This window comes from Chelonia mydas, chromosome 1 (assembly GCF_015237465.2).
Source record: "Chelonia mydas isolate rCheMyd1 chromosome 1, rCheMyd1.pri.v2, whole genome shotgun sequence".
NCBI classification, from domain to species: Eukaryota; Metazoa; Chordata; order Testudines; family Cheloniidae; genus Chelonia; species Chelonia mydas.
This window is the reverse complement of record NC_057849.1, coordinates 106,768,853-106,793,619: the sequence shown is the minus strand read 5'-3', so window position 1 is coordinate 106,793,619 and position 24,767 is coordinate 106,768,853. Positions and strand designations below refer to the sequence as shown.

At 48.1% G+C, this 24,767-nt stretch overlaps 1 protein-coding gene and 1 long non-coding RNA gene across 17 annotated transcripts in view; one reads left to right on the top strand and one right to left on the bottom strand.

The window, feature by feature from the left end:
- NAXD (NAD(P)HX dehydratase) overlaps positions 1-2,896 on the bottom strand; it is a 74,732-nt gene extending 71,836 nt beyond the window's left edge. For 3 of the 15 annotated variants that reach the window (XR_005225078.2, XR_006287401.1, XR_005225077.2), the window contains exon 1: positions 129-1,114. Coding sequence is in view for 12 of the 15 variants with exons in the window: in XM_037896841.2 (XP_037752769.1) it covers positions 129-726 (598 nt within the window). In the remaining 3 variants the exon portion in view is untranslated. Of the gene's footprint in view, positions 1-128; positions 1,117-2,468 lie in introns of those variants that run through there. The other 12 variants (XM_037896841.2, XM_037896833.2, XM_037896855.2 and 9 more) reach the window with 10 other exon arrangements.
- A 981-nt stretch (positions 2,897-3,877) lies between these two features.
- On the top strand, positions 3,878-21,113 carry LOC122463767. 2 transcript variants are annotated; one of them, XR_006287395.1, is made up of 5 exons: positions 3,878-4,957; positions 9,069-9,191; positions 12,882-13,080; positions 16,096-16,154; positions 20,527-21,113. It is a non-coding gene; the product is annotated as an uncharacterized LOC122463767 (long non-coding RNA). The 2 variants fall into 2 exon arrangements; XR_006287396.1 differs by having other exon boundaries at positions 12,882-13,089.
- The last annotated feature ends 3,654 nt before the right edge of the window (positions 21,114-24,767 follow it).

Below are 24,767 nucleotides of genomic sequence, written 5' to 3'. Positions count from 1 at the left end.
GTCTGGAAGGGAAGAGGCCAGTGCAGAAGCGACTGGAAGCACGTTAGCTAGAGGCGCTAGTACTTCTATTGTATGGGGGGGAGGGACAGAGGGTATGGGGGCGAAGACGGGGGGAGGGATACCCCTACCAGCGTGCATACGGGGTGGGGCTCCCCGGCCCGGCCGCTGGTACTCACCCTCGGCGGGTGGCACGGGGATGGCGAACGGGGGGCACTCCACCTTGATGGGGTGCTCGGCGTAGGACGAGCACTCGCCCGAGTCCTCGGTGAAGTGGTCGTGGGGGGACTCGAGCTCGGCGTCCTCGTCGAGCTCGGTGTCGGGCTCGCGGCTGTTGTGGGGGGTGCCCGGCGTGGGCGGCCCGGCGGCGGGCTGGACGCCGTCGGCGGGCTGGGCCAGCAGCTCGGGCGCGCTGTCCGGCCCGCCCCGGCAGCTGAGGATCCGGTCCATCTCGTCGTAGTACTTGCAGATCTTGCGGGCGTGCCCGTTCTTCTTCAGCCCGTCCCGGGCCTGGTAGTACTGGCGCTTGAGGCCCTTGATGCGGATGCGGCACTGCTCCGGGGTGCGCTCGAAGCCCAGCTCGGCCAGGCGGCAGGCCACGTCCCGGTACACATGGCTGTTCCGAAAGTTCCCGTCCAGCGCCGACTGCACGTCGGCCTCGCCCCAGATCTCCAGCAGCGCCCGCGTCTCCAGGTCGGACCACAGGAAGCCCCGCGTGTTGGTGATCATCCTCGGCCGGCCGGCCGGCGCTGCAATGGCCGCGCACCGGGGGGGGGAGGGAGGAGAGCGGGGGTGGGGGGGTAGCGCCCGCCCGGCCTCGCCTACAGCCCCGGCGGCGCAGCGGCAAGCGGCGGAGAAGCCAGCGCCGGGCCCCGCATCCCAGCCCGCCGCCCCCTCACGCAAACAAACTTTCCGGCCGCCGCCGCCCGGCCCGGGTCCCCTGCAGACGGAGCCGCGGCCCCGCAGGCGCAGGGCGCCGCCCGCTCAGCCAGTCACCCGGGCGCGGCCGCTCCCCGGGCCCCGGCAGGACGCTGGCTGAGCTGCTAGGCCCCGCTCGCTGCTCATCACACGGCGCCCCCGCCCGCCGCGGCCGGAGCCCCGCACGCTGCCCTCCCCCCCTCCTCTCTCTCTCTCTCTCTCTCTCACACACACACAGGGTGCCGCAGGCAGCTCCGCGCCCAGACCCCCGCCCGCCCGGCGTCACCGCGCACTGCGCGCTACCTCACCCCGCACGCCGGGGCTCAGCCGGGCCGGCCCGCGGCTGCCGGGAGCGGGGCCGGCGCCGCAGCTACGAGCTCGCTCGCCCGGGCCAGGCCCGGGCCATGCAGCGGTGACACACAGACAGCACCTGCCGCTCGAGTCAGGCTGCGGCTGGCTCCTTAAACAACCAACCCTCGCCCGTGGCCGGCCCTCAGCCCTGCTCTCGGCAGCTCCTGGCCAACACCCCGCTCCCCTCGCGTCAGGCCCCCGGGAGAGTCGCTAGTTTTGTCCACCACCACGGTAAAAGGCAGGTGTGGAAGTGTTGCGCCTGGATGTATTATTTTTTATTCCAGACGCACTTGGAGAGGTCCTTGTGTTAGGCGATAGGCAAACACCGAGGCCCCTGTGCTGAAAACTGGTCCGTGTGATGTGGACCCTCTTGTTAATAGACAGCTCCTGCCTGAGCAGCCGAATCACCTCCTCCATAATCAATATCTTCTTACCAAACACCACCTCCAAAAAAATAAAGCTGTCAGCTATAGCTCTCCGCGCCCCATGTAACGTTGCCTGCTATTTACATCTCACTCCTATTTGGACGCTAGTGAGTTTCACTTTGTCAGGGTCATGCTGAAACCCTGGACTGCGAACATGGCACGGGAAAGCCTCCACCCAATTGACTAAAGAACAGTTTATATTCATTCCACCCATTTCCATGGATACTAGGTTTTATATAAAACGAGGAAGGCACAATGTATAGGTTGGGCCTAAACATTAGCTAAAATTTGTACAGACCATTGTAAATACAAGGCACGACTGAAATCAAATTACAACGCATTGCTGTTCTCAGCGGAGGCCCTGTCTCTGACAGCACAACCCTCTTCCTGAGCTCCTTCTGCCCATGCTTCCCGTGGCACTGCTCCGGGAAAACACCCACCCACGGCTTTTCTTTCTAATTCCTCCGCCCCGCGCCTGTGACACTCCGCAGGGGAGTCAGAAGGCTGGGGTGCCCTAAAGAGCATCAACTCCAGGCAACCCAGACCAACGGGCAGTTTGTTTGAGGAGTGGAGACCCTGCTTGGGTACAGGGCACTTTGCTTTGTCCAGCAGTTTTCAGAAAGCCGGCGACGCGCGCCCAGCGCACACACCTGTCTGGCCCGTGGCGAGCCGGGAAAGCTTCCGCCATTCGCTTAGGCTGGCGGCAGCTGCCGCCCAAACAAAGCTGCGGGTCCCCCATTCCCTACTGGCGAGAGACCCAGTGGAGAGGGCTTATACCTTTGTCATACTGCAGCCAGATGATCGTAACTACAGCCGAGGCCAGTGCTGCGAGCACACAAGTGGTGACAGTGCCCCTTCCCCAAATCATCTCGGATGGGGGCTTGGGAACGGCCCCAGCACGGGCCCCGCACGCACCGCTCTGCACTCTCCTCTTACCTAGCCACCAAGCGGGGCTCACACCACCTCCTGCCAAACACACAGGCAAGCGCCTGACACAACTCATCAGCGCTGCTTCCGGCTCCACGCCGCCGCAGGCTGCCCACACAAGCCCGCAGCGCCACGCCTTCCTCTGGGGCACACCCACTAGAGGCAGCCAATCCCGGCTCTAGCCGAGCTCCTGACAGACACATCAGAGCCGTGCTGCCGGCTGGAGGGGAGTGGCCCGCTCTGCTCCAGTGTGCACAGGGTGCACTCAGGCTCGAGAGGGTGTCAGGGCTTGTTGAGGGCATTTTACCTGCTGACCTAAGGCAACAAATGTGCACCAGGAGCCACCTCTCCCACCCCTTGCTGCACAGACTGAGAACAGAGTGAAGGTTTCCCCACTCCTGCTTGAAGTGGACTGCAAACAATATTATGCATTAGCCAAAAGATAGGTGTAAAGCGGAGGAGGGGAACACCTAAACCCAAAGCAAGGAACAACATGGGCACTTAAATTTTGAAAGGGAGTCACTGCCCTGTACTAAATCCAGCCCACTCTTCCCCTCCAGAATCCAAGACCAGAGAAAGAAACTGCTTGATTCCCCCTCATTCTGACCTCTTGAGACCTGCTTGGAGCCCAACAGATTGTAAAATCTGCCCGTGAAGAAGTTATCAATGTTGCAATTTGCAAACTTGCCAAAGGGTCTGGATTTAGTTTAGGATTGTTGCTTGACAAAAGACTAGGATTAAAAATCCAAACCCAGGATGCTGTTAAAATGTAAATGAGATTGTTCAAATCAGGATTTACTTTTCATATACAAAATAAATTTCTCATATAGGCTTTTCAAGCTGCTGGTTTAATTTTTTTTTGGCACCAGTTAAAATAACCTATAAATTATCTTTTCCATTTTTTAATTTGATCTCTTCTTTCAAAAAGCTCTCTGTCTCCCGCAGCTGACCAGGGTTGTCTGTGTGACACTCTGATTTATGAGTGAGAGTCATCTATAAACTGTTATTTATATCTCTTGGCAGATCATTAAAATGGGATTATTGAAGTACTTCTATTAACTCCTGAACATGGCCAGGGTGAATGGAAATGCCACGATTATGGTCATCCTTAGCCGTATTTCACATATGAAACCCAGGTAACAAATCAAAAGAGGAGGCAAGCCAAGGAGAGCCGGTGAGGTTGGATTTGGCTCATAAGACATCTGAGACATTAAGGCTTGGGACAGTTTTAATTTCTGTCCTGGATTCATGCACAGTTCTACCAAGAATGCTTTTGATATCAACTAATATAAACGCCTGGTCTAACAACAGGGAGAAGTCAGTACGGTTTTAATGGTTTGGTCAATTCATATTCTGGTAGGGACAAGACAAATGATATTTTCTCCAGTCATTTTTTAAAATTTAGGGTCACTGTCAAGTATTAATTTAATTATTTTTAGTTGCACTTCCTTAATATAGGTTCTTCGTGTTTGCTATGAATGTAAAAAAAATACCAGTTTGGGCAAATTTCCTCTGTACTCATTTAGCATGAGTAACCTCCTTTTTCCTGAGCTGATGTACAGATTGCATGGCAGCCCAAAAGAAGTCCAGTTGCTAATGAGCTTTAGCTATTCCAGGGAATTTGACCCAAGGAATGGAATATTATGTTGTGGAATTACAAAATTCCAACTCCAGAGTAAACATGTCTGGAACCTGGCATCATGTACAGAGCCACCTTATAATATTGTTTCTCATGATCATTTGTCCACTGTGGGGTGAGGAAGAAGAAAATGAATGTCTGTTGACTCCCATCAAGACATCTCCTGCTCTTAGTACGCAGGATACTGGCAGCTGCACCAAAGAAGTATTTTGTGCTAAATATAAAAGTGATAGATGACAAGATGGGAAACTGTTAATTACAGAAACAGGAGTAGCAAACAGGGGAGTTTTGCAAGGGAGTTCTCCAGATGAAAGAGGAGCGGCTACATGACCCTTGGGGTGAGTGTGTTGTCTGTTTGTTTGTTGTGTGTTTGCTGCTGGACTATAGTATATAACGTAGTCTGTTTACAGGGGACTGAGTTTAGTGGCCTGCTAGGCAAGGCTGAGAGCTTCTTAACAAGGCCTTGATCCCTAATCCCTTTAGGATCCATTAACTATTAACCAGGGGCAGGGCTATTCAGGAAGAACAAGGGTTTAAAAAGCCAGCTCCTAAGTGACCAGAGGAGCTAGTGAACAGGAGCAGGAAACTGAGTGTTTTGCGAGGAAGTTTAGAGAGGGAGCCAGCTACATTCTCTAAATGTCTGGGAACGGCGAACTGCGGCCACTGGGAGCTGTGAGTGGCCGTACCTGCGGACACTCAGGTAAACAAAGCGTCTTGTGGCCCGCCAGGGGCTTACCCTGAACAAGCCAAGAACCAAGTTTGGGAACCCCTGACTTAGGCTAATAAACACCTTCCCCCCCCCCCACCTCAACAAAACAAAACAACCCCCAAAATGGTGCAGGAGTAAAAAAAAACTGCAGGCAGAAGTCCTACAGCAATCCAGTTTATTGCACTGAATGCAGCATGTATGATTACGTGCCTTGTGGGCAGGTGGCATATGTGTGCATTCAGTGCAAGGAGCTGATGGCCTTAGGGACTGAGTATGGGTTCTTGAGTCCAGAATAGCTGAACTGAAGGAGCTAAGCGAGAGAGAAAGGTACGAAGATGAGACTTTCTCAGACAGAGTAGAGCGGTCCCACCCCCCACTCTGACAGCCTCTGTGCTGTTGAGGAGGATGAAAGTCTTGGGGAATGAGAATCTCAAACTGGAATGGAACAAAACAGTCACATAGCTGGGACCCTCCTTTCAGCTGGATGTCATGGTATTATCCACTCATACTAAGGATCTCTCTCTGCGGGAGGGAATCCCAGTTATTAGGAAGAGGGAGATAAAAGTAATGGGGGATTTGATCATTAGAAATATAGATAGCTGGCTTTGTGATGACTGGGACAACCTCATGGTGAATTGCTTGCCGGATGCAAAGGTTGCGGTCCTCTCAAGACATCTAGACAGGATTATGTGCAGTACTGGGGAGGAGCTGATGGTTTTGTTGTACGTGTAGGTACCAATGACCGAGAAAGATAGGAGAGAGGTCCTAGAGGCCAAAGATAGGCTGCTAGGTAAGAGATTGAAGTTCAGGACTTCCATGATAGCATTGTCTGAAATGTTTCCAGTTCCCACATAGGGCCAGTTAGACAGGGAGAACTGCAGGGTCACAATGCATGAATGGCGTGAGTAGGAGGATTTTAGGTATATTAGGAACTGGGGAACCATTTGGGAAAGGAAGAGCCTAGACAGGAGGGATGCGCGCTACATAAACCAAAAGGGAACTAGATTGCTGGCATGTAAAATTAAAAAGGTTGTAGAGCAGTTTTTAAACCAGGGCTGGGGGAGAGCCGACAGGAACAGAGGAGCACACAGTTCAGACAGAAGCACCTTATAAGGGAGGATATATTAACGGGGATCTCTCTCTCTCTCTTTATCTAGTAAAGAGGAGAGAATAGAAGTTGATAAAGTACAGTTAGGAACTGAACAGAAACAGTCAAATGAAAAAGAGTCCCATTCTATTACATCACATGAAGGCAGACAACTAAAAAGTGATAAATTTTACAGGTGCTTGTATACAAATGCTAGAAGGCTAAATACTAAAATGGGTGAACTTGAGTGCCTGGTATTAAATGAGGATATTGATATAATTGGGATCACACAAACTTGGTGGAATAATGACATGTTAATACCAGGGTACAAAATATATAGGAATGACAAAGTAGGTTGTCAAGTATCAGGGAGTAGCTGTGTTAGTCTGTAACCACAAAAACAAAAAGGAGACCGGTGGCACCTTAAAGACTAACAGATTTATTTGGGCATAAGCTTTTGTGGGTAAAAACTCACTTCTTCAGATGTAAAGAAAAGCATAGAGACAAATCCAGTAAAAATCATAAATGACTCAAACTGTCCCATAGAATCTCTATGGATAGAAATTTCATGCTGGAATAATAAGAGTATAACACATGGAATATACTACCAACCACCTGACTAGAATGATGATGGTGACTGTAAAATGCTCAGGGTGATTAGAGAGGCTATAAAACTAGGAGACTTAATAATAATGGGGGATTTCAACTATCCCCATATTGACTGGGTACATGTCACCTCAGGACGGGATGCAGAGATAAAGTTTCCAGACACCATAAATGACTGCTTCTTGGAGCAGCTAGTCATGCAACCACAAGGGGAGAGGCAATTCTTGATTTAATCCAAAATGGAGCACAGGATCTGGTCAAAGAGATGAATATAGTTGAACCATTAGCTAGGTAATAGCGACCATAATATAAATAAATTTAACATCTCTGGGCTGGAGGGCAAATACCAAAGAAGCCCACCACAGTAGCATTTAACTTTAGAAAAAGGGAACTACACAAAAATGAGGAAATTAGTGAAATGGAAATTAAAAGGAACAGTCACAAGAATGAAATGCCTGCAAACTTTTTAAAAACACCACAATAGAAACTCAAATTAAATGTATATCCCAAATTTTAAAAAAATAGTAAGAGGACCAAAACAAAATGCCACCAAGTCTAAACAACAGAGAGGCTGTTAGAAGCAAAAAGGCATCCTTTAAAAATTGGAAGTCAAATCCTACTGAGGAAAATAGAAACCAGCATAAACTCTGGCAAGCCAAGTTTAAGAGCAGAATTAGGCAGGCCAAAAAGGAATATGAAGAGTAAATAGAAAAAGACCCAAAAACTGACAGCAAAAAGTTTTTTAAGTACATCAGAAGTAGGAAGCCTGCCAAACAGTAAGTGGGACCACTGGATGACCAAGATGCTCAAATAAATTGGTTAGTCTCTAAGGTGCCACTAGTACTCCTTTTCTTTTTGCAAATACAGACTAACATGGCTGCTACTCTGAAACCTGTCAAGGTGCTAAAGGAGCACTCAAGGAAGACAAGGCCATTGCGAAGAAGCTAAATGAATTCTTTGCTTGCGTCTTCACTGCAGAGGATGTGAAGGAGATTCCTACACCTGAGCCCTTCTTTTTAGGTGACAAATCTGAGTAACTGTCCCAGATTGAGATGTCAATAGACTTCATGTTTAGGCTGTTATAGTGGCTGATGAGATTACACTTGATAATTTGTTGGCAAAATCTACGTATAGAATTCACAACCAATTTGGGATTTGTGCCCTGGTTCTTCACAGTCTGCCCTGAGGTTGGTACTCATACTGTTGAGTCATAGAAGGCAGCTTTATAGTAGGGTCAATGACTAGATTTTATTATTTATTTGTATTTTGATAGCGTATCAGTGATCAGAGCCTCACTGTTCTACGTACTGTACACACATATAGGGAAAATATGGCCCCTGCCTTGAAAAACAACAACAAAACACCCCAAAAACTTTAAATTCAATTAAGACAGAGACACTCAAAACGATGGGGCAGATCCTCTAGTGGCATAAATTGGTGTAGATTCATTGACACAATTTACATTAGGGCCCGGATCCTGCAAACATGCACCTATTTAACATTATTACCATGAGGAGATAATGGGTACGTCTACATTGTAGCTTGGAGGGTGCTTCTCAGCTCAGGTAGGCAGATACACACTAGCCCTGCTCGAGCTAAAGTTCTAAAAATAGCAGTGCAGCTGGGGGGTAGAATGGACAGTGGCTCAGGCTAGACACTTAAGTAGGTACCAAGGGGGTCCAGGTGAGTTTGTACTCAGGCAGTCAGCCCAAGCTGCTGCTGATGCTACCCCTGACTGCACTGCTGGTTTTAATGTGTCTGTTTACCCATGCTAGAAGCACACTTCCAGCTGCACTGTAGATTCACCCTAATGTTTGTAGGATCAGGGCCTACATGAGGATCTGGTCCAATCAGTATAATAATAGTAAGAATAATTAATAAATATAAATAAACTTCCACTTATATAGTCATTTCCATTGGTGGAAATCAATGCTTTTTAAAAACATGTATGAATCCATTTTCACAAATTGACTGTGAAATTGGGAAATATTATTATCGCCATTTTATATACATGGAGAAACTAAGGGACAATGAGATTATGGCCAGAATTTTCAAAAGGTTCTGTAGCTTGCCCAAAGTCCTTTAGGAATTCTGAGGGAGAGCTAGGAAGTGAACCCAGATCTTCTGATTTGTAGTCATATGCTTAAGCCACAAGGCCATCCTTCCCCAAATAAGGAGAGCATAAACTCTATGTCCATTTCAAAGGTCATAAATTAGTCTTATAAATTTTTCTGGCCAAACTATCATAATCGGGCACACTGCATCTTTTTTAGTTGCTAGGAAGCGGTTCAGCACATTCCACTCCATGCATCTGATGAAGTGCGATCTAGCCCACGAAAGCTTATGCCCAAATAAATTTGCTAGTCTCTAAGGTGCCACAAAGACTCCTCATTGTTTTTGCTGATACAGACTAACACTGCTGCCACTCTGCAACCTGCCATCAGGAAACTCTGTGTAAGCCTGGAACTGAGCATCAGGAAGTTTTTCCCTCTGGATCCCTGGGCTCCAGGGGAGAAGAGGACGGGTGTCTGGGTAAGGGGGGCCCTGCAGCTGGGCTCGGGGCAGGGGAGGAGAGGGGATGCAGGTATCTGGGCTGGGGGCCCCCATGGTTAAGCTCTGGGGAGGAGGAGGGTTGGGTGTATTGGCTGAGAGGGCCCACAGGTAGGCTCTTGAGGGGAGGGGCTGTGGGTGTCTGGCTCCTCAGCTGGGCTCTGTGGGGACCGAAGGGGGCAGAGAAACAGGAATTGGTTGTCATAGGGGTTTCTTTAACTCTCTACTCCTGGGGGAATTCTTGTGTTTGTCTGTATTGTTACAGACATAGTTGCTGACAGGTATTTTGAAATAAATTACCAAAATAATTGAAACTGGCATGATTATGTACTGCTATTTTGACAAATAAAATTTGCACAATTTAGCAGAATTTTAAAATATTTTGCGCAGAATTTTTAATTTTTTGGCGCAGAGTGCCCCAAGGAGTAAGCTATCTCTCTTCATAAAGGGGCTTAATGCTTCTTCCATTTAGCCTGAAAGAAGGATGGTTAGCACACCTATTAGCTTTTACAAGGTCTGCAGATCAAAGGCCTACTTGTTGGCAGCTATTAATACCCTTCAGCATAACAAAATTTAATCCTTCCTGCTGCTAAAGTATTTTATCAGATTTGCCAAATAAACATACACACTAGCTCAAACATTGGTCATATTTTAAATGATCTCACCCAGGATCTAATTAATTTGTTCAGTTATTAACTTGGTCCCAGCCATCAATTTTGCTATAACATAACATAATCCCTTTACTGAAGCTGGAATCTCAATATGTGTTTTTGACATTAAGGCAGTTTAAGATCAAACTGGATATTCACTCACTTTGAATTGGGCCCACTTAAAAGGAGCCAGGTAAAGGCTAAGGTTCTTTGGGCCTTATCCTACAGCCACTGACTTCAATCAAACACTTTATCTTTCTCAAACCACTGTCTACCTGATTGATCACAGGGAGTTTTTCTACTGAGATCAAAGAAAGCCCCTTTCTCTTTGTCTGGTTAAACTACTCTGCCTATGCTCAGTAGCCTGATTTGCAATCAAAGAATGCGTTTACTGTTAAATAATTTCAGATTACCAATACAGACATCTTCATAACATTATTACTGAAAACAAAGCAAGGAAAAGTGATGAAAAAAGATGTAGACAATCCAAATGTTAATTACTAACGTATGTAGTACTAAGGATTTTGACTAGGAATATATTGCTACCAGATCAAGGAGTGTATTTCTACAGAAGATATACTTAGCGTAAGTTCATTGGCCAGGGAATAATGTCAGTTTAGTCTTTATGAGATTTCACAGCCGTTCTGTTTAATAATTTGTATATTTTGAACAGTGTAACTGAGAGCAGAGTTGTGCCCTTTCTGGTTGTTTTTCACAAGGATTGCCTGCACTGTTGACAGTTGAACTGTGTACTGATATTATATCTCATTTACTAATGAGAATATGTTAAATTGTTAAATCAAATCAGTATCAGGATTAAAACTGCTACTTTGAATAGTCCCTTACAATATGTTCTAACTACTTATGATAAACAATCTGTTTCATGTTCTATTTTGCTGTGATGCTGGGTGTACTTTTCCCAGACCTGAAGAAGAGCTCTGTGTGGCTCAAAAGCTTGTCTCTCTCACAACAGACGATGGTCCAATAAAAGATATTACCTCATCCACCTTGTCTCTCTGCTAGCAACATATGTCATACTCAGACAAGATGAACTTAATTAGTAACAATTGTTCTACTATGAATGTTGGTATTAGAAACCAGGGGTCATCCTTGGTTTACGTCCACAGAAGTAATTCAGTTTACACCAGTAATGCATTGCACCAGAAGGGCTAAGGGATGAATGAGCGTGAAGACAGAACTACATTCTTCCCCACAAGAATGGTGCCTCCGATACGGGATTGAGGCACTTTGATTAGTGAGCATGGGAGAAACACGTGCTGCTGCCTGTGGCATATCTTTTACGGAGAGATTTAAGATTTCAGTCTCCTGGGTTGTTGATTTGTTATCTCTGTTGGGTAGTAATTGCACAAATATATACATATGGATATATTCTCTGTCATGAAGTATAACATAAATCTCTCTCTTCTCTTCCTCTTTTTAATCCAGTTTGGCTTTTTTAACTCATTCGTAGTCTTAAATCAAGTTTACTATTTGTCCTGTTTTGAGATGGACTCATCCAGAATCCATCTTTTAAAGTGTGCAAGGGTATGTCTACACAGCAAAGAAAAACCCACGGCTGGCCCACGCCAGCCAGCTTGGGCTCATGGACAGGGCCGTATTAATCTTTTGTGGGCCTGACGCCAAATATATTTGTGGGCCTCCATGGAGGCAGTGTAGCATGGCATGTGGAGGTCAGTCCCCAGAGCGAGGGGCCAGCCAGGGGCAATAGGTCATGGCATGGCAGGGGCAGCCCTGCTCCGCCCAGCGTAAGGGCACTATTTACAAACCGGCAGCTGCCAGACGCAGAGTGGCCCACCCGGCCCTGTGCTGCCAGCATGCCCCTTCCCCTCCGGGGGTGGGCCCATGCTGCGCCACACAGCCCCCCCGCCCAACATCCCCCCGACTCCCTATGCCGAGCCCCCCACAGATCCCTACACACAAATGCACAGCGCCCTGCACACCACCCCTGCCCACAGCTCCACCCCCCCCGCACAGAACCCGCACTCCCGAGTGCCCCAACACACACAGCTCTTCCCCACCCCTTCACAGCCCACCACTCCTCCACGCCCTGCCTCCTGGCCACACTCACCAACCCTGCTGGGAGGCGACTGTCTGCTGGATGAGCCGGCAGCACAGCCAGGGCTGGGAATCGCTCCGGCCCCTCGGGAGTGGCGCGATCAACCAGGCCAGGGCCTGCCCCTGCTGGGCTCCCTCAAGACACACCAGCCAAGCCCCCCCGCACTGTCCCTCCTCACAGCTGGCTGAGACTGGCCAGGCTTCTGCACCAGTCCCAAGCAGCTCAGCTCCGAGGAGACAGGCAGGGCCCCACAGGTGGTGGGAAGCAGAGACTGCCCACAGCTGGAGGTGCACAGGGGTCCGGCCAGGGGGCAGAGAGAAGCAGGGGGTGGGGCCGGGGGCAGAGAGGAGCTCTCGGTCGGTCGGCGGGCAGGCCAACAGGAGCAAGTGGTGGGTGGGAGGAGCCAGTGGGGTCTCGGGGCGTAGTGCAAGCGGAGCAGGCCAGGGCCCCTTCTGAGCATGGACCCAGCTCCATGGAGCCACTGGCGCCATTGTAAACCTGGCCCTGCTCATGGGGCTCGGGCTGCGGGCCTGTTTCATTGCTATGTAGACTTCTGGGCTCAGGCTCTGAGCCCTCCCACCTCACAGGGTCCTAGAGCCCGGGCCCCAGCCTGAGCCTGAGCCCAGGAGTCTACACTGCAATGAAACAGCCCCGCAGCCTGAGCCTGAGTCAGCTAGCAAGGGCCAGCCGCAGGTGTTTAGTTGCTGTGTAGACGTACCCAGCTAGACTTAGAGCTCTAGCTCCCTAGCCCCACGGAGCTAGGACTGCCTACCAGGAAAGCTGCTGAAGGGCCTCAGCCACCTGGACTGTGTGGAGAGGATAGTGGGACCTTCTTTACTCTGTTTTCCCTTTTGGAGCCCAAGGTGTTCAGCCTGGGCCCCTCAGACACACAGAGTTTCTAGGAACCCAGATCCCCTTCATAGAGATTTATCTTTTGCCTTGCAGGGAACAGTGGGGTGAGCCCGGATTGTCTTGTGGCCTGCAGGATTATTTTTTGTTTGCCTTTTTTGTTTTGGACTGCTGTTATGCTCAGAAGAGAGGGAGCTGTGTTTCTAGGACTTACTGCAGGAGGAACACATCCTGGACTCCAAACTGGCACTACAGTGATGTCTACATACAAGGAAGGATGTCTGGGATGAGAGAGGTTCCTAGGGTCAGATTAAAAAATTATGGGGCCCTGTGCACTATAGTAATTGGGGCCCCCACCTTCGATAAACTAGATAGCAAAGTGCTCCTGCTCCAAACATACCCCACCCCACACACAGACCCCTGAATGCTGCTCTCTTCCCACCCCACACACAGACTCCCAAATACCACTCGTAACCCACCCGTACATCAGCCCACACAGACCTCTGAATGCCTCTCCCACCCCACCCCTCTCCATACACAGCCCTCCAAATGCCCGTCCAACACCCTCTCCCAGCCCTGCTAATCCTGACAGCCTCCGCACATACCAACAGCCCTGATATACATCCCACGCATCTCAACCCCACCATCCTCAGCTCCCAACATCCCAACTCCAGTGTCCCCAGAAAATTCCCCACGCAGCCCCCACAACTCACCCCACTGTCCCTGACATCCTTCATTACCCCCACAACTCACCCCATCTCCCCCAACATCCTCCACTTGCCCCTAACCCAGGGGCGGCCAACCTGTGGCTCCGGAGCTGCATGCGGCTCTTCAGAAGATAATACGGCTCCTGCTAGGAGCCAACTTTGGGGGGAAAATGGTGGATGCTCAGCACCAACCGGCAGCCCTATCAGAATCTCCAACCTGAACTGTGACATTGAATCGCAACTGCACTTGCAACTTCAGCAGTGTGAGTATCTGAGCATCGCTTTGGATGAGTCGTGCCATGCACAGGATAAACCTTATTATCAGTATTTGTCTGCACTGTGTCTGACGACTGTGTTGTAAGGGAAGAACTCCTCGATATTGTGTCACTAAAGGACAGAACTTGTGGACAAGATTTAAAGGCGGCACTGATGTTGGTAGTTACAAAAAACCACTTGCCTTTACAGAAGCTCACTGCCATTGCAATGGACGGGGCTCTGTCCAGGAGGGGATTTGCAAATGGATTAGTAGGGCTTTGTAAGTCTGACAAGAGCTTTCCCGAATTTTGGACATTTCACTGCATTATTCATCAGGAGCAACTGGTATCTAAAAATCTCAAATTTCATCACGTCATGAAACCTGTTTTTCACATTGTGAAATTCATTCTCTCACATGCACTCAATCACAGACAATTTCAAAATCTAATTGAAGAACTGGATGAAGACAACTCCCCTGCCAATTTGCCATTTCACTGTACACTTTGATGGCTCTCAAGAGGTAAAGTTATTTCCTGTTTTTTTTGAGCTCCTGGAACGAGTAAAATTGTTTATGAGGAGAAGCACAGAATACACCCTGAGCTTACAGAACCTGGATGGGTTCTAGACTTGGCATTTCTTGCAGACATACTGTTGCATTTGGATAAACTAACATGGACTTACAAGGAGAATTCCAGTTGCTGTCTGATCTAGTGCAAGGTGTATTTGCATTCATGAACAAACTGCAGTTGTTTCACAGACAAATGCTTGACGGAGAGCTGACACACTTTCCCTCAATGTCACAACTTCAAGCTAGTTCAAAAGAAGATGCAGCTATACATATATACATTATCAACTTATATAATGATTATGTGTGGGCATATTATACACACACACACATATATAATCATTACATATTACTATGACTCTTTGGCAATGTACATTGGTAAATTCTGGCTCTCTCTCAGGCTCAGGTTGGCCACCCCTTCCCTAACTCCTCACCCTGCAACACTCCCCACTCACCCCATAGCCCGCCAATGACTCATCTCCAGCCCTCATCCCCTGCTTTGAGGCCCTTCCTGGCCACTCACCAGCATCCCCTTGGCTCAGTGCTCCTGTCCCAGGGTAGGGTGGCTCCTCCTGATCCTGGCCTCCCAGCTCTGCTCTCTCTGCTCTCACACAGCCCACACTGCCTAGGTTTGGCCCCTCCATCATGGCCGTGCCAAATTTGAGCAAGTGGCACTGCGACACATCACCACTCAGTTTACCCCTCCCTCCCCCCTGAGATGGGGGCCCTGTGCAAATGCACAACATGCACATTGGTTAATCCAGACCTGGAGGTGTTTACCCTCACCCCAATGGGGTGCCCTAGAGGTATTACCAGTGGTGAGCTGGAGCCGGTTCACACCGGTTCACACGAACCGGTTGTTAAATTTTGAAGCCGGTTTAGAACCGGTTGTTAAAGGGGTGGGGAAGCTCAGGTGAGACGGAAAGGATGGGGCCCACCGGACCATCCTGTCTGTCCCACCTGAGCTCTCGGCTGGGGAGGCTCCCATGTGAATTTTTACTGACCTGGCGGCACTCCGAGCCTTCGGCGGCACTTCAGCGGCGGGTCCTTCATTGCCGCCGAAGACCCGGAGGGACTGAAGGACGTGCTGCCAAAGTGCCGCCGAAGAGCCGGAGCAAGTGAAGGAACCAGTTCTTGAGCTTCTGGCAACTCAGCACTGGGTATAACCTATGATACACCTTTATACCAGTGGTCCCCAAACTTTTCAGGATCACACTCACATCCCCACTACCCCTGTCTGCTGCCCTACCCTTCTCCCCCTCTCCCTCCCCCCCGAGCCGGGGCTGAGAGCGGGGTCGTAATTCTGGAGGGGGATGGGGACAGGGGTAAGGGGGCCAAGGCTGGGGCCACAGCTGGGGGTGGGCAGGGCCGGGAGTGGAGCCCCAGCCAAGGGCCGAGGCTGGGGGCCGAGGCTGAGGCTGGGCGCCAGGGCCCCCCCCCCCCAGGCACAAGGTTGGCAGCTGGGTGGTGCTCCCTTTACACCCCCCGTGGGGGTTGACCTGGGCCCCACCTGGGCCCCTCCAAACCTTTCACCACACACCCCTAGAGGGGCATGCCCCACAGTTTGGGGACTTCTGCTTTATACCAATATAACTGCATCTACCCTAGAGGGATTGTGCCATTTTAACTATAATGGTATAGTTAGAGCACTACAACTTTCTAGTGTAGCCAAGAATCTAATGGCCAATTAGTTAATTTAGCCCCAGGTTTTCTACAGAGTAATTCTGAATAAACAAACTTTCATGAATACATTTCAATGTTCTGTCCTTTTGTATTGCTAAAGGTTCCAGGTAACACCTTTCCCAGAATGACATTATCATGTAAATGAAGAGTCATCTTCTGGTAAGTCATTTGCATAATGAGTAGTTCGCTTGTGTAAGGGAGGCATTATAGGTATAAAGATCAAGGACAGGATTTTTGAATGAGGTGGGATAATGGGAAGCAGGAGTGTTAGAGGAAGATCCCCAGAACTAGCAACGCTGCTGTACTTATTACACTGAGGTGCATGTGGGCAAAAACAGAGAGGTAGAGTGAGCGAGGACCATTGAGAATACTTCTGGAATCAACAAGTCAGCTTCATCCACCTTACATCTTTTTGTCTAGCATATATTGCATTGGATGCTTCAGCAAATAGCATATGTTGATAGTTTATTACTATTTGTGACTGGCTCATTAGTATGATGACATAGTCTTTTATGTGAAGCCTGAGTGACGAGCAGTTTTTTTTTTTAAAATTGCCTCATCATGAAGCTATAGAACGACAGGGTGTTGCTTTGGTCCCAGAAGTGGCTCCTTAAGGATTAAAAAAGACAATGAAAAACAAATAAAAATGTTAGAACTTGCATGCATATTGTGACAAAGTTCCTCCTCTGCCTCAGTGGGTCCTGCGCTTATTGGCGGATTTGCTTGCCTCAGAGATTCACGGCAGCCCTCAGTTTGGCCACTCTTGCTAGTGGCTCAAACCGGCATCCACTCAGCTAACCTCATCACTGGCCAGCATGGAGGAAACGGAGAACAATCCCCCCAGTCTCTGTGTCCCACCTAGTGGGTCAGGGACAGGGCAGATCCCTTTCCAATTTAGACCTTCCCTTCTGGTGTTTCTCACAGACCAGGTCAACTCCTCCTGTGTCCGATCAGGAGTTGGGGGGTGGGGGGGAACCCAGGCCCACCCTCTACACCGGGTTCCAGCCCAGGGCCCTGTGGATAGCAGCTGTCCACAATGTTCCTTGTATCAGCTGCGTGATAGCTACAACTCCCTGGGCTACTTCCCCATTGCCTTCCCCACAGCACCTTCTTTATCCTCACTGCAGGATCTTCCTCCTGAAGCTTGATCATGCTTGAACTCTTCACTCCTCCAGCAGCACGCCTTCTCACTCCCGGCGCAACCCCCTACTAACTGATGGGAGGTCCTTTTTAAACCAGGTGTCCTGATTAACCTGCCTGCCATAATTGAATATAGAAAGTTCCTAATTGGCTCCAGGTGTCTTGATTAGCTTGCCTGTCTTAATTGGTTCTGGCAGACTCCTGATTGTTCTAGGGCAGCTCCTGCTCTGGTCACTCAGGGAACAGAAAACTGTTCATCCAGTGGCCAATATATTTGCCTTCTACCAGACTCCTGTATCCCAGTGGTCTGGGTCTGTCACAATATCTAAAAGGATATTTCTGGTGGAGTAAGGTCCTCACGACATGTACAGCTGTGTTCCATCATGTTGAATTTGGCCCATAATGTGACTCTGGTTACAGAGAATTCATGGCGTAACCCTAGGTTATTACGTGTACCGTGTTTCTTAGGAAAAAATAATCTTTTTGATTAGTTTATTCCCTATTTTCTCCTTTTAAGTTTCCTTTGCCTGCTTTACAGACTTCTTTTTACTGAAGGTTTTGGAGGCCAATGAATCTGCTCCGATGCTACCCTAGTCCAACGGTTTATTCCAGTGACTGGTTGCTGACATATCCCGGGAAGCCGCATCATCACACAGTTCTAGCAGAAGGTGTTTGGAAGGCTCTGTGCCCTAGTTCTGATGGACCCCCATTCCCCAATTCTGCAAATGCACATTGGCTAATAATTTAATTTAAAGGAAGCAAAAATACATTGAAGGATGATTTTTCTTAGCTCAGCTTTTTAAATGTAAACGAGAAGGTTCTGCATTGGCATGTGGAAAGATATGAAAGTTAAGGACATAAATTCAAATCAAGTGTCCATTGTTTGAGAAATTCAGAGGTGGCTGGCTTATTATGAAGTGTTAATTCAGTCTGTGTAAACAGCTTCTGGCAGTATAAGCAAAACTTGTATTATTAAGTTCATCTAAGGTAACTTTATTATAGAAGGAAGTAAAAATGGCCCTTTAACGTAAAAATCTGCCCCAGAGAATGGGAGTGGTGAGAAAAGGAACCGCTAACTCCATTCAGAAATCTTACCCGTTCTCAATAGTTTATTTTGAGGGGCTGATCCAGGGACAGTTTAAAGAATTGTGAGCCCAGAGCAGGGGCCTTGCTATGCATGAGATCAAGATTAGCCAGAGTACGGTCTCAAAGCAGCTATATTTCTTCCCATCCCCAGGAACCGCTTTCATTCTTGGAGCGAGAATTTTTCCCTATATATTCTGACAAAGCATTTGGAGTAGGGTGGGTCATATTGAGGATATGTATGGGAAGACATAAGATTATTTGGGGGCCTCATAGACCCGAAGCAGGTTTGGTTATAGTAAAGACGTGGGAACCAACACCTCACAAAGGAAGAGGAGTAGGCGACCTGGCACTTGTCTTAAATTTTGCAGATTACCTTTTGAGAATACTTTATCATTAGTGGCCAATTGACCCCAGAACAACACTTTCTAGCTGCGTGGTTCAAAGACGTTTATATGTGGGCTACAACACCAGCCACAGAAGCTGTTCCCTTTCGAAACAATTCTCTTCTGCACTAGTCTGTTGTGAAAGACGGCAGAAACCTTAGGAAAGTTAAATTTAGGACCTAAAAATAATAGTGACTTCTTATGATTCCTACAATATGGAATACAGATGTTATAAGTGAGATTAATACATGCAGCAACTCACAATCATTGAAGTTTAAACACTAAACACATTCTGATCATTCTAATACCTATTTTAACAATACTAACACAAAGGTGAGCCAGACTGATTCCAGCTATGCATTTGTCAATATTCAATTGAGGCATGGGGACCTTGGCATTAGCTGGCATCTGGTCTGCCAGCATTACAATTATTATGAAGGATATTATGAAATATTGGACAGGTTTTAGTCTATTCCTAGCTGTTGCTTCATTTATGGACAGTTGCTGTGCCATTATACTTGTGTACCATCCCATCTCCTCCTCCCTCTTTCTACCACGATGCTTCAAATGGCAGACAAGTGGGGGTGGGGGGAGCAGCAGCTTACAGGGGCTGAACGCAGTAGCTTTTTTTAATGGAAAAACATTAATGCAAAAGTTGAATATTTGTGGCCTTATCTCGGATAAAATGTAATTTGTTGTTGTAACACAATCCTTAAAGGCACTTCTATCCAATACCCCTGCTTGCGAAGTCGCCCTCTCACTAGTGCAGAATCTGGCTTCTTGCTGATCTTACTTGGTCCACTTCTGGAGAGAGTAATAAAATAGAATTATTCACCTAATAAAAATTCCAGACAGTCTGTGAGATTCATTGGTAAGGGAAGCCTCCATCTGCCCCTGCTTTAACTTGCAATCCCTGTCCAGGCACTTATCAGTTCATCTGTCACAAGACACAGAAAGATTTCCATTGCATACACAGAAGATCTCCCTGAGGTCTAGAATAATGTCCTTCTTTCATTCTCGTATCTGAAGCAGCATGACATCTTGTAAGGTGGCAGCAGCCTGAAAAGGGTTTAGTATAATCACCATTTCTGCTCTGTCTCCCAGGACCTGCACCCCTCCCCGCTTTTCTCAAAAAGAAATTTTTGGGAGAGTTGGAAGGTAAATTAACTCATCATTAAGTCTATGATTTTGTCATGGAGGTCACAGAAATCACAGAATCCATGACTTCCAGAGACCTCCGTGACTTCAGCCCGTGGTGGCTGGGAGCAGCAGGGTCCCCCCACGCCTGCGGCAGCCAGGAGTTGCAAGGTACCCCCAGAGCGCTGAGACACTCTGGGCAGTGGGGATACCCAACAGCGCCTGGCTGCCACAGGTCGCAGGGCCCCTGAGAGCTCCGAGCTGCTGTGGGTGGCACGGGGACCCCACAGCTCAATGCTGCTGCGATCAGCAGGGGGCTCTGAGCCGAGGAGCTCCCAGACGTTGCGGGCAGTGGAGACCCACCCGGAGCTCCGAGCCATCACAGGCGGGGGGGGGGGACACCCACAGTTCCGAGCCCTCATGGGTGGTGGGGGCTCCTAGAGCTCTGAGCCAGGGCCCTCACAGCTGCGCAGCCGCCGCAGGCAGTGTAGGGACTCCAGAGCTCCTCATTTTGTCACAGATATTTTTAGTAAGTCAGGGACAGGTCAAGGGCTTCTGTGAATTTTTCTTTATTGCCCATGACCTGTCCATGACTTTTACTAAAAAATTCTATGATGAAATCTCAGCCTTACTCATCATCTCTTTCCCTGGGAAAATTTGGTGGCCAAGAGACTCAGCAAAGAGAAAGGCATTCTCTGGATATAGATTCTGACATATTTTATTTGTGGCTGTGCACAATGAGGGATTCAAGGGCACTCACAAACTTTTCTCCATTTCTCTGTCAGGACTAAGTACAACAGTATCAGACTCACTGAGGGAAGGAAGGGCACCTAAGAGATCATTTAGTGTCAGTGAAAGCCTTCAGAATTTGAGGTCAAAGCAACAGAGGATCAGAGATGCATGGAGATGCATAAGGACTCCTCCAGGTGACTGGAAAAGCACAAGAAGTCTGAGGAGAACTGAAGAAAGGAGGACAAGGAGATGGAGGAGAAGCTGCAGGCTAGCATCTCATGCATGATCATGAGATGAAGGAGTGAGATATGGCATTTCAGAGGACATTATTTGGGCTCATGAGCCATGAGGGCAAATCCATAGTGTGCATAAGCACCATGACTCTACTTCAGGGTTGCCGTGTCCTACAGCCTATGAACCGAATGCCTGAAGGAACCAATCAATGAGCCATGGAACCTCAGACCATCATCAGATCTGTGCACTCTACACCTGTTCCAATTCAGGGGAAAGAGAACAGATAAACTAATGTTTAGTTTTCTTATTAGTGACAAGTTTTTGTTATGTCTTATGTTTGCATGTTTGAACCACATTAGGGCAGTGGGTTTGCCCACATTTTTAGCATGAATCAATTTCAATAAAAGTAAAGAGAAAGGAATCTTTATTTCTTTAATGCATGCAGAAGCATTACATGTGATTTCAAGGCAGCAGCATCAATCAGCTCCAGTATATTCCCCATGCAGTTCAAGAATATCAGTGCACAAGGCATCCCTTGTGGCCTTTTCCGTAACAGACCCTGTGCCAGCAAGGGGTATATTTGGTGGCTGCCTGGAAGCAGACTCCAGATCATCATTGTTGGCAATAAAATCCATTGCAAAGTATTTGCCCTTATCCTCCCATATAACATGAAGCATACAACATGCCATGATCACATGTATGATGTTAAACACACTAAAGTCCAGACAAATCAGTGAGCAGCACCATCTTGCTTTCAGTTGGCCAAAAGCACATTCCACCATCAACTTGTACCTGCTCAGTGTGTTGTTAAACTGCTCTTTTTCCAGTTGGTGCAAATCAGTATAAGCAGAGTCTGAATGAGCTGTCCCCTGACATCTAGAGATGAGCTGTGGAAGAAGAGTTCAGGAGCTGATCTCGTTTGCATGTGCACCTGCCTAGGTGCTCAGCATGATGGGATTGCTTGGCCAAAATGTCACTTTTGGCTGGTGTGGGATCCCCAGTCTCCTTGTTATTGGGGCAGGAGTAATAAAGGGTTTTTAACCTTGTGGTGTGAATCAAGGGCAGCAGAACTGTACTTGGCATTTCCCAATTGAGGGACTCACCCTCAACTAAACATTACTTGCTAGGCAGGGACATGGGTTCCAAAGCTCAATATGTTGAGAAAGGATGGGAAGAGGCACTTGTGGCTGGTGGTGTGGGCTATGCCTAAGGGTGCCAGGCACTGTTTGATCCTTTCTGTCTCCAGTGTGTAATAACAGCTAATTTAGATTCAACTGAGAGTCTTGTTACATACTGCAGAGCTGAAATCACTGATACCTAGATTTAAGTATTAGACCTGCTTTGGGACAGTGTCTCTGATGCAAGAGACTGTCCAGTGTGCACCAGCAGTGAGGCTCCCTAACTAACAGCTGAACTCACTGAGAGCTGTGTTAAGTGGTGAGCCCTGAAGACATCTTGGCAAGCAGCCAGCAGGGTGGCTGGTGAAGAGGCATGGTGAGTGGCCAGCAGGGTGGCTGGTGGAGAGTGCCAGAGCAGGGCCCCACAGAGGGGCAGTGAGTGATTGCCCGAGCAGCGGAGCAAGTAAGGTGCCTCCTTACCCGCCCCTCCACCCAGGGTTGGAGGTGAACTCTGCAGATGCACCTCTGAACTTTGGGTCTGCACTGTCCAAGGTGCGGTGCAGAGAAGGGATGGTCATGTTAAAAGGACTTTTGGGTTGCTGGACTTAAGAATCCAAGGGGAAAAGGACACTGCCCAATTTACTTGGCAGTGGGTCTTTTGCTCATGGTTTATGTTTATGGACCCTGTTTGCTGTGTTTTCCCAAATTAATGCTGAGTTTCTTCCCTCCTTTTATTAAAAGTTTTTTGCTACACTCAGACTCTGTGCTTGCAAGAGGGGAAGTATTGCCTCTTTGAGGTGCCCAGAAGGGTTACATCAGAATAAGCCTTCATCAATCAGGGCAGCAGAGGATAGGCTGGGTTGCTTAAAATCACAGTGGGCACAGATACTCCACTGATCACTGTGTTGTTTAGGGGAAACAACATACTAGCTTGCCCATATTGAAACAAGCCAGATCTGAATACCCTGGTATCTTTCTCCGTGCCACCGCATCTGATGTAGGTGTCCATGAATATTCTACAGTGATCCACAAAGCCCCACATAATGATGGAATAGAATCTTTCCTGTTAATGTATTTGCATGCATAGGATGGGTATATGCATGCCATCAATCATACCTGCACTGTGCAGGAACCCCATCCATTCCAAACCCCACAGGACCTTAGATTGTAAATTCCTTCAAGCACAGACCTGTTTTTTTTCCATTGGTATGTAAAGTGCCATGCACACTGATGGGACTGTATAATAATATCCCTTCGTATATTGTAATTTTGTTTGGACTTTTTGAACTGACATGCCCATATTATCTTCACCTGCAAATCTTTTACAAAAAGGACAGTGTATTGGGTACACAACATACAGGAGAAGGAATAGGCAAATAAGGGAACTGGGAATAAATTCAAAGGGCATTGGCAAGGCACCTTTCATATTTTTTCTATTGTTTATAATAATCCATTGAAATTTAATGAAGTTATTTACTTATGTGTTTTCCCCTTCTATCAGTTGTGTGCAATTCTGCTGAGTTCTCCTGTGTCTTTGGCTACTGGAAGTGCTTCTTTTCATTGTGAACATGTGCATTAAAACACTTACTTTAAGAAAAAAGAAACATTTAGATCATTACACGGACTTAGCAAACAGCCATCCGAAATAAAGACTGGTCAGGCTTCAGGTTTCTCAACCTTAACAGTGTCCATGTAATGTCAACTGAACATTTTACACTAATGAGGAGACAGTTGCACATGGACATAGAGTTACTGTAGCTTTGACTTACTGCGTACCTGACTTCCTTGAAAATGTTCCAGTTTTTGTCTGTGAACTGATGCGATGTCTTTATGCAGTATAGATTCTTGGCTCATTCCTTCGCTGCACGTTATTGGACATGGACCACTCATCATCTTGTTGACAAAAATATTGAACCTGAAGAATATCATTTTGCTTAAAGTAAACAGGAGAATCACACTTTCCTGTTCCTTCTGTCCCCACCTCAAAAAGGAACGATATGCAGCTGTGGACTGGGTCAAAGAGAGCCCTAGAAACATGGACGGTGGGTGAACCACAGGCTTGGGGAGGTCAGTCCATCCCACCCCTTCCATCCCCCCAAGCCCAGAGCCCCCCCAACCCCGGGTCACCTGCTTGCCTGGCAGGTGATGCATGGGACCCTCACCAGCCACAGAGTGCTGGGAGCGCAGGTGGCATGCGGCCTGCCCCCTCCCCAGCCCCAGGACACCGGGCGGACAGTGCATGGCCCTTCCTCCCCCCCAGCCCTGAAGGGCTGGGCAGCGCAGCCCCAGCACCGCACCCTCCCCCACACCTCCCTGCAGCGTTGGGGAGCCCCAGCCACCCAAGTCCCAGCTGCCTTAGCCCTTGCCGGTTTTCCTTCTAGGAAGAGGAGCAGCCTGCCTGGGCTGGGGCCAGCTAACAGCAGGAGGAGCCTCAGGGTGGAGTGTGGGCAGGGCAGCGCGGGGCTGTTTGTGTAGGCACAGCCTTCCCCAGCCTATTATACACACCGCCCATGCCTAGAAATGTTCATCTTTTTGCCTGTAGCACTAACTAGATGAGAATTAAGCAATTCAACAAGTGTTGAAAACATAGGCATGCCACTGTGAGTTTTCTAATTTAATACAAATATTTGCTTTCAAGCACATTATACAAGTATGTCATGCTATGCTGGGGTCACAGAGAGAATAATTCAGTGTATCTACTTTTTTCATATGATTTTCTAGAAAAACATCCTTGAAATCAAGGGGGCAAAGGAGATAGTTGGAACTTTATAATAATTACCCTACTGAAAATTGTATGTAGCTAATTGTAGCCCTCTGTCCTGACCCACTTGCCTTCTTAGGCCCTAACCGTGCAAAGACTTATGCATGTGGTTAATTTTAAGCATGCAAGTAGTTCCATGGAATTCATGGAACTAGTCACATCCATAAGCCTTTGCAGAATC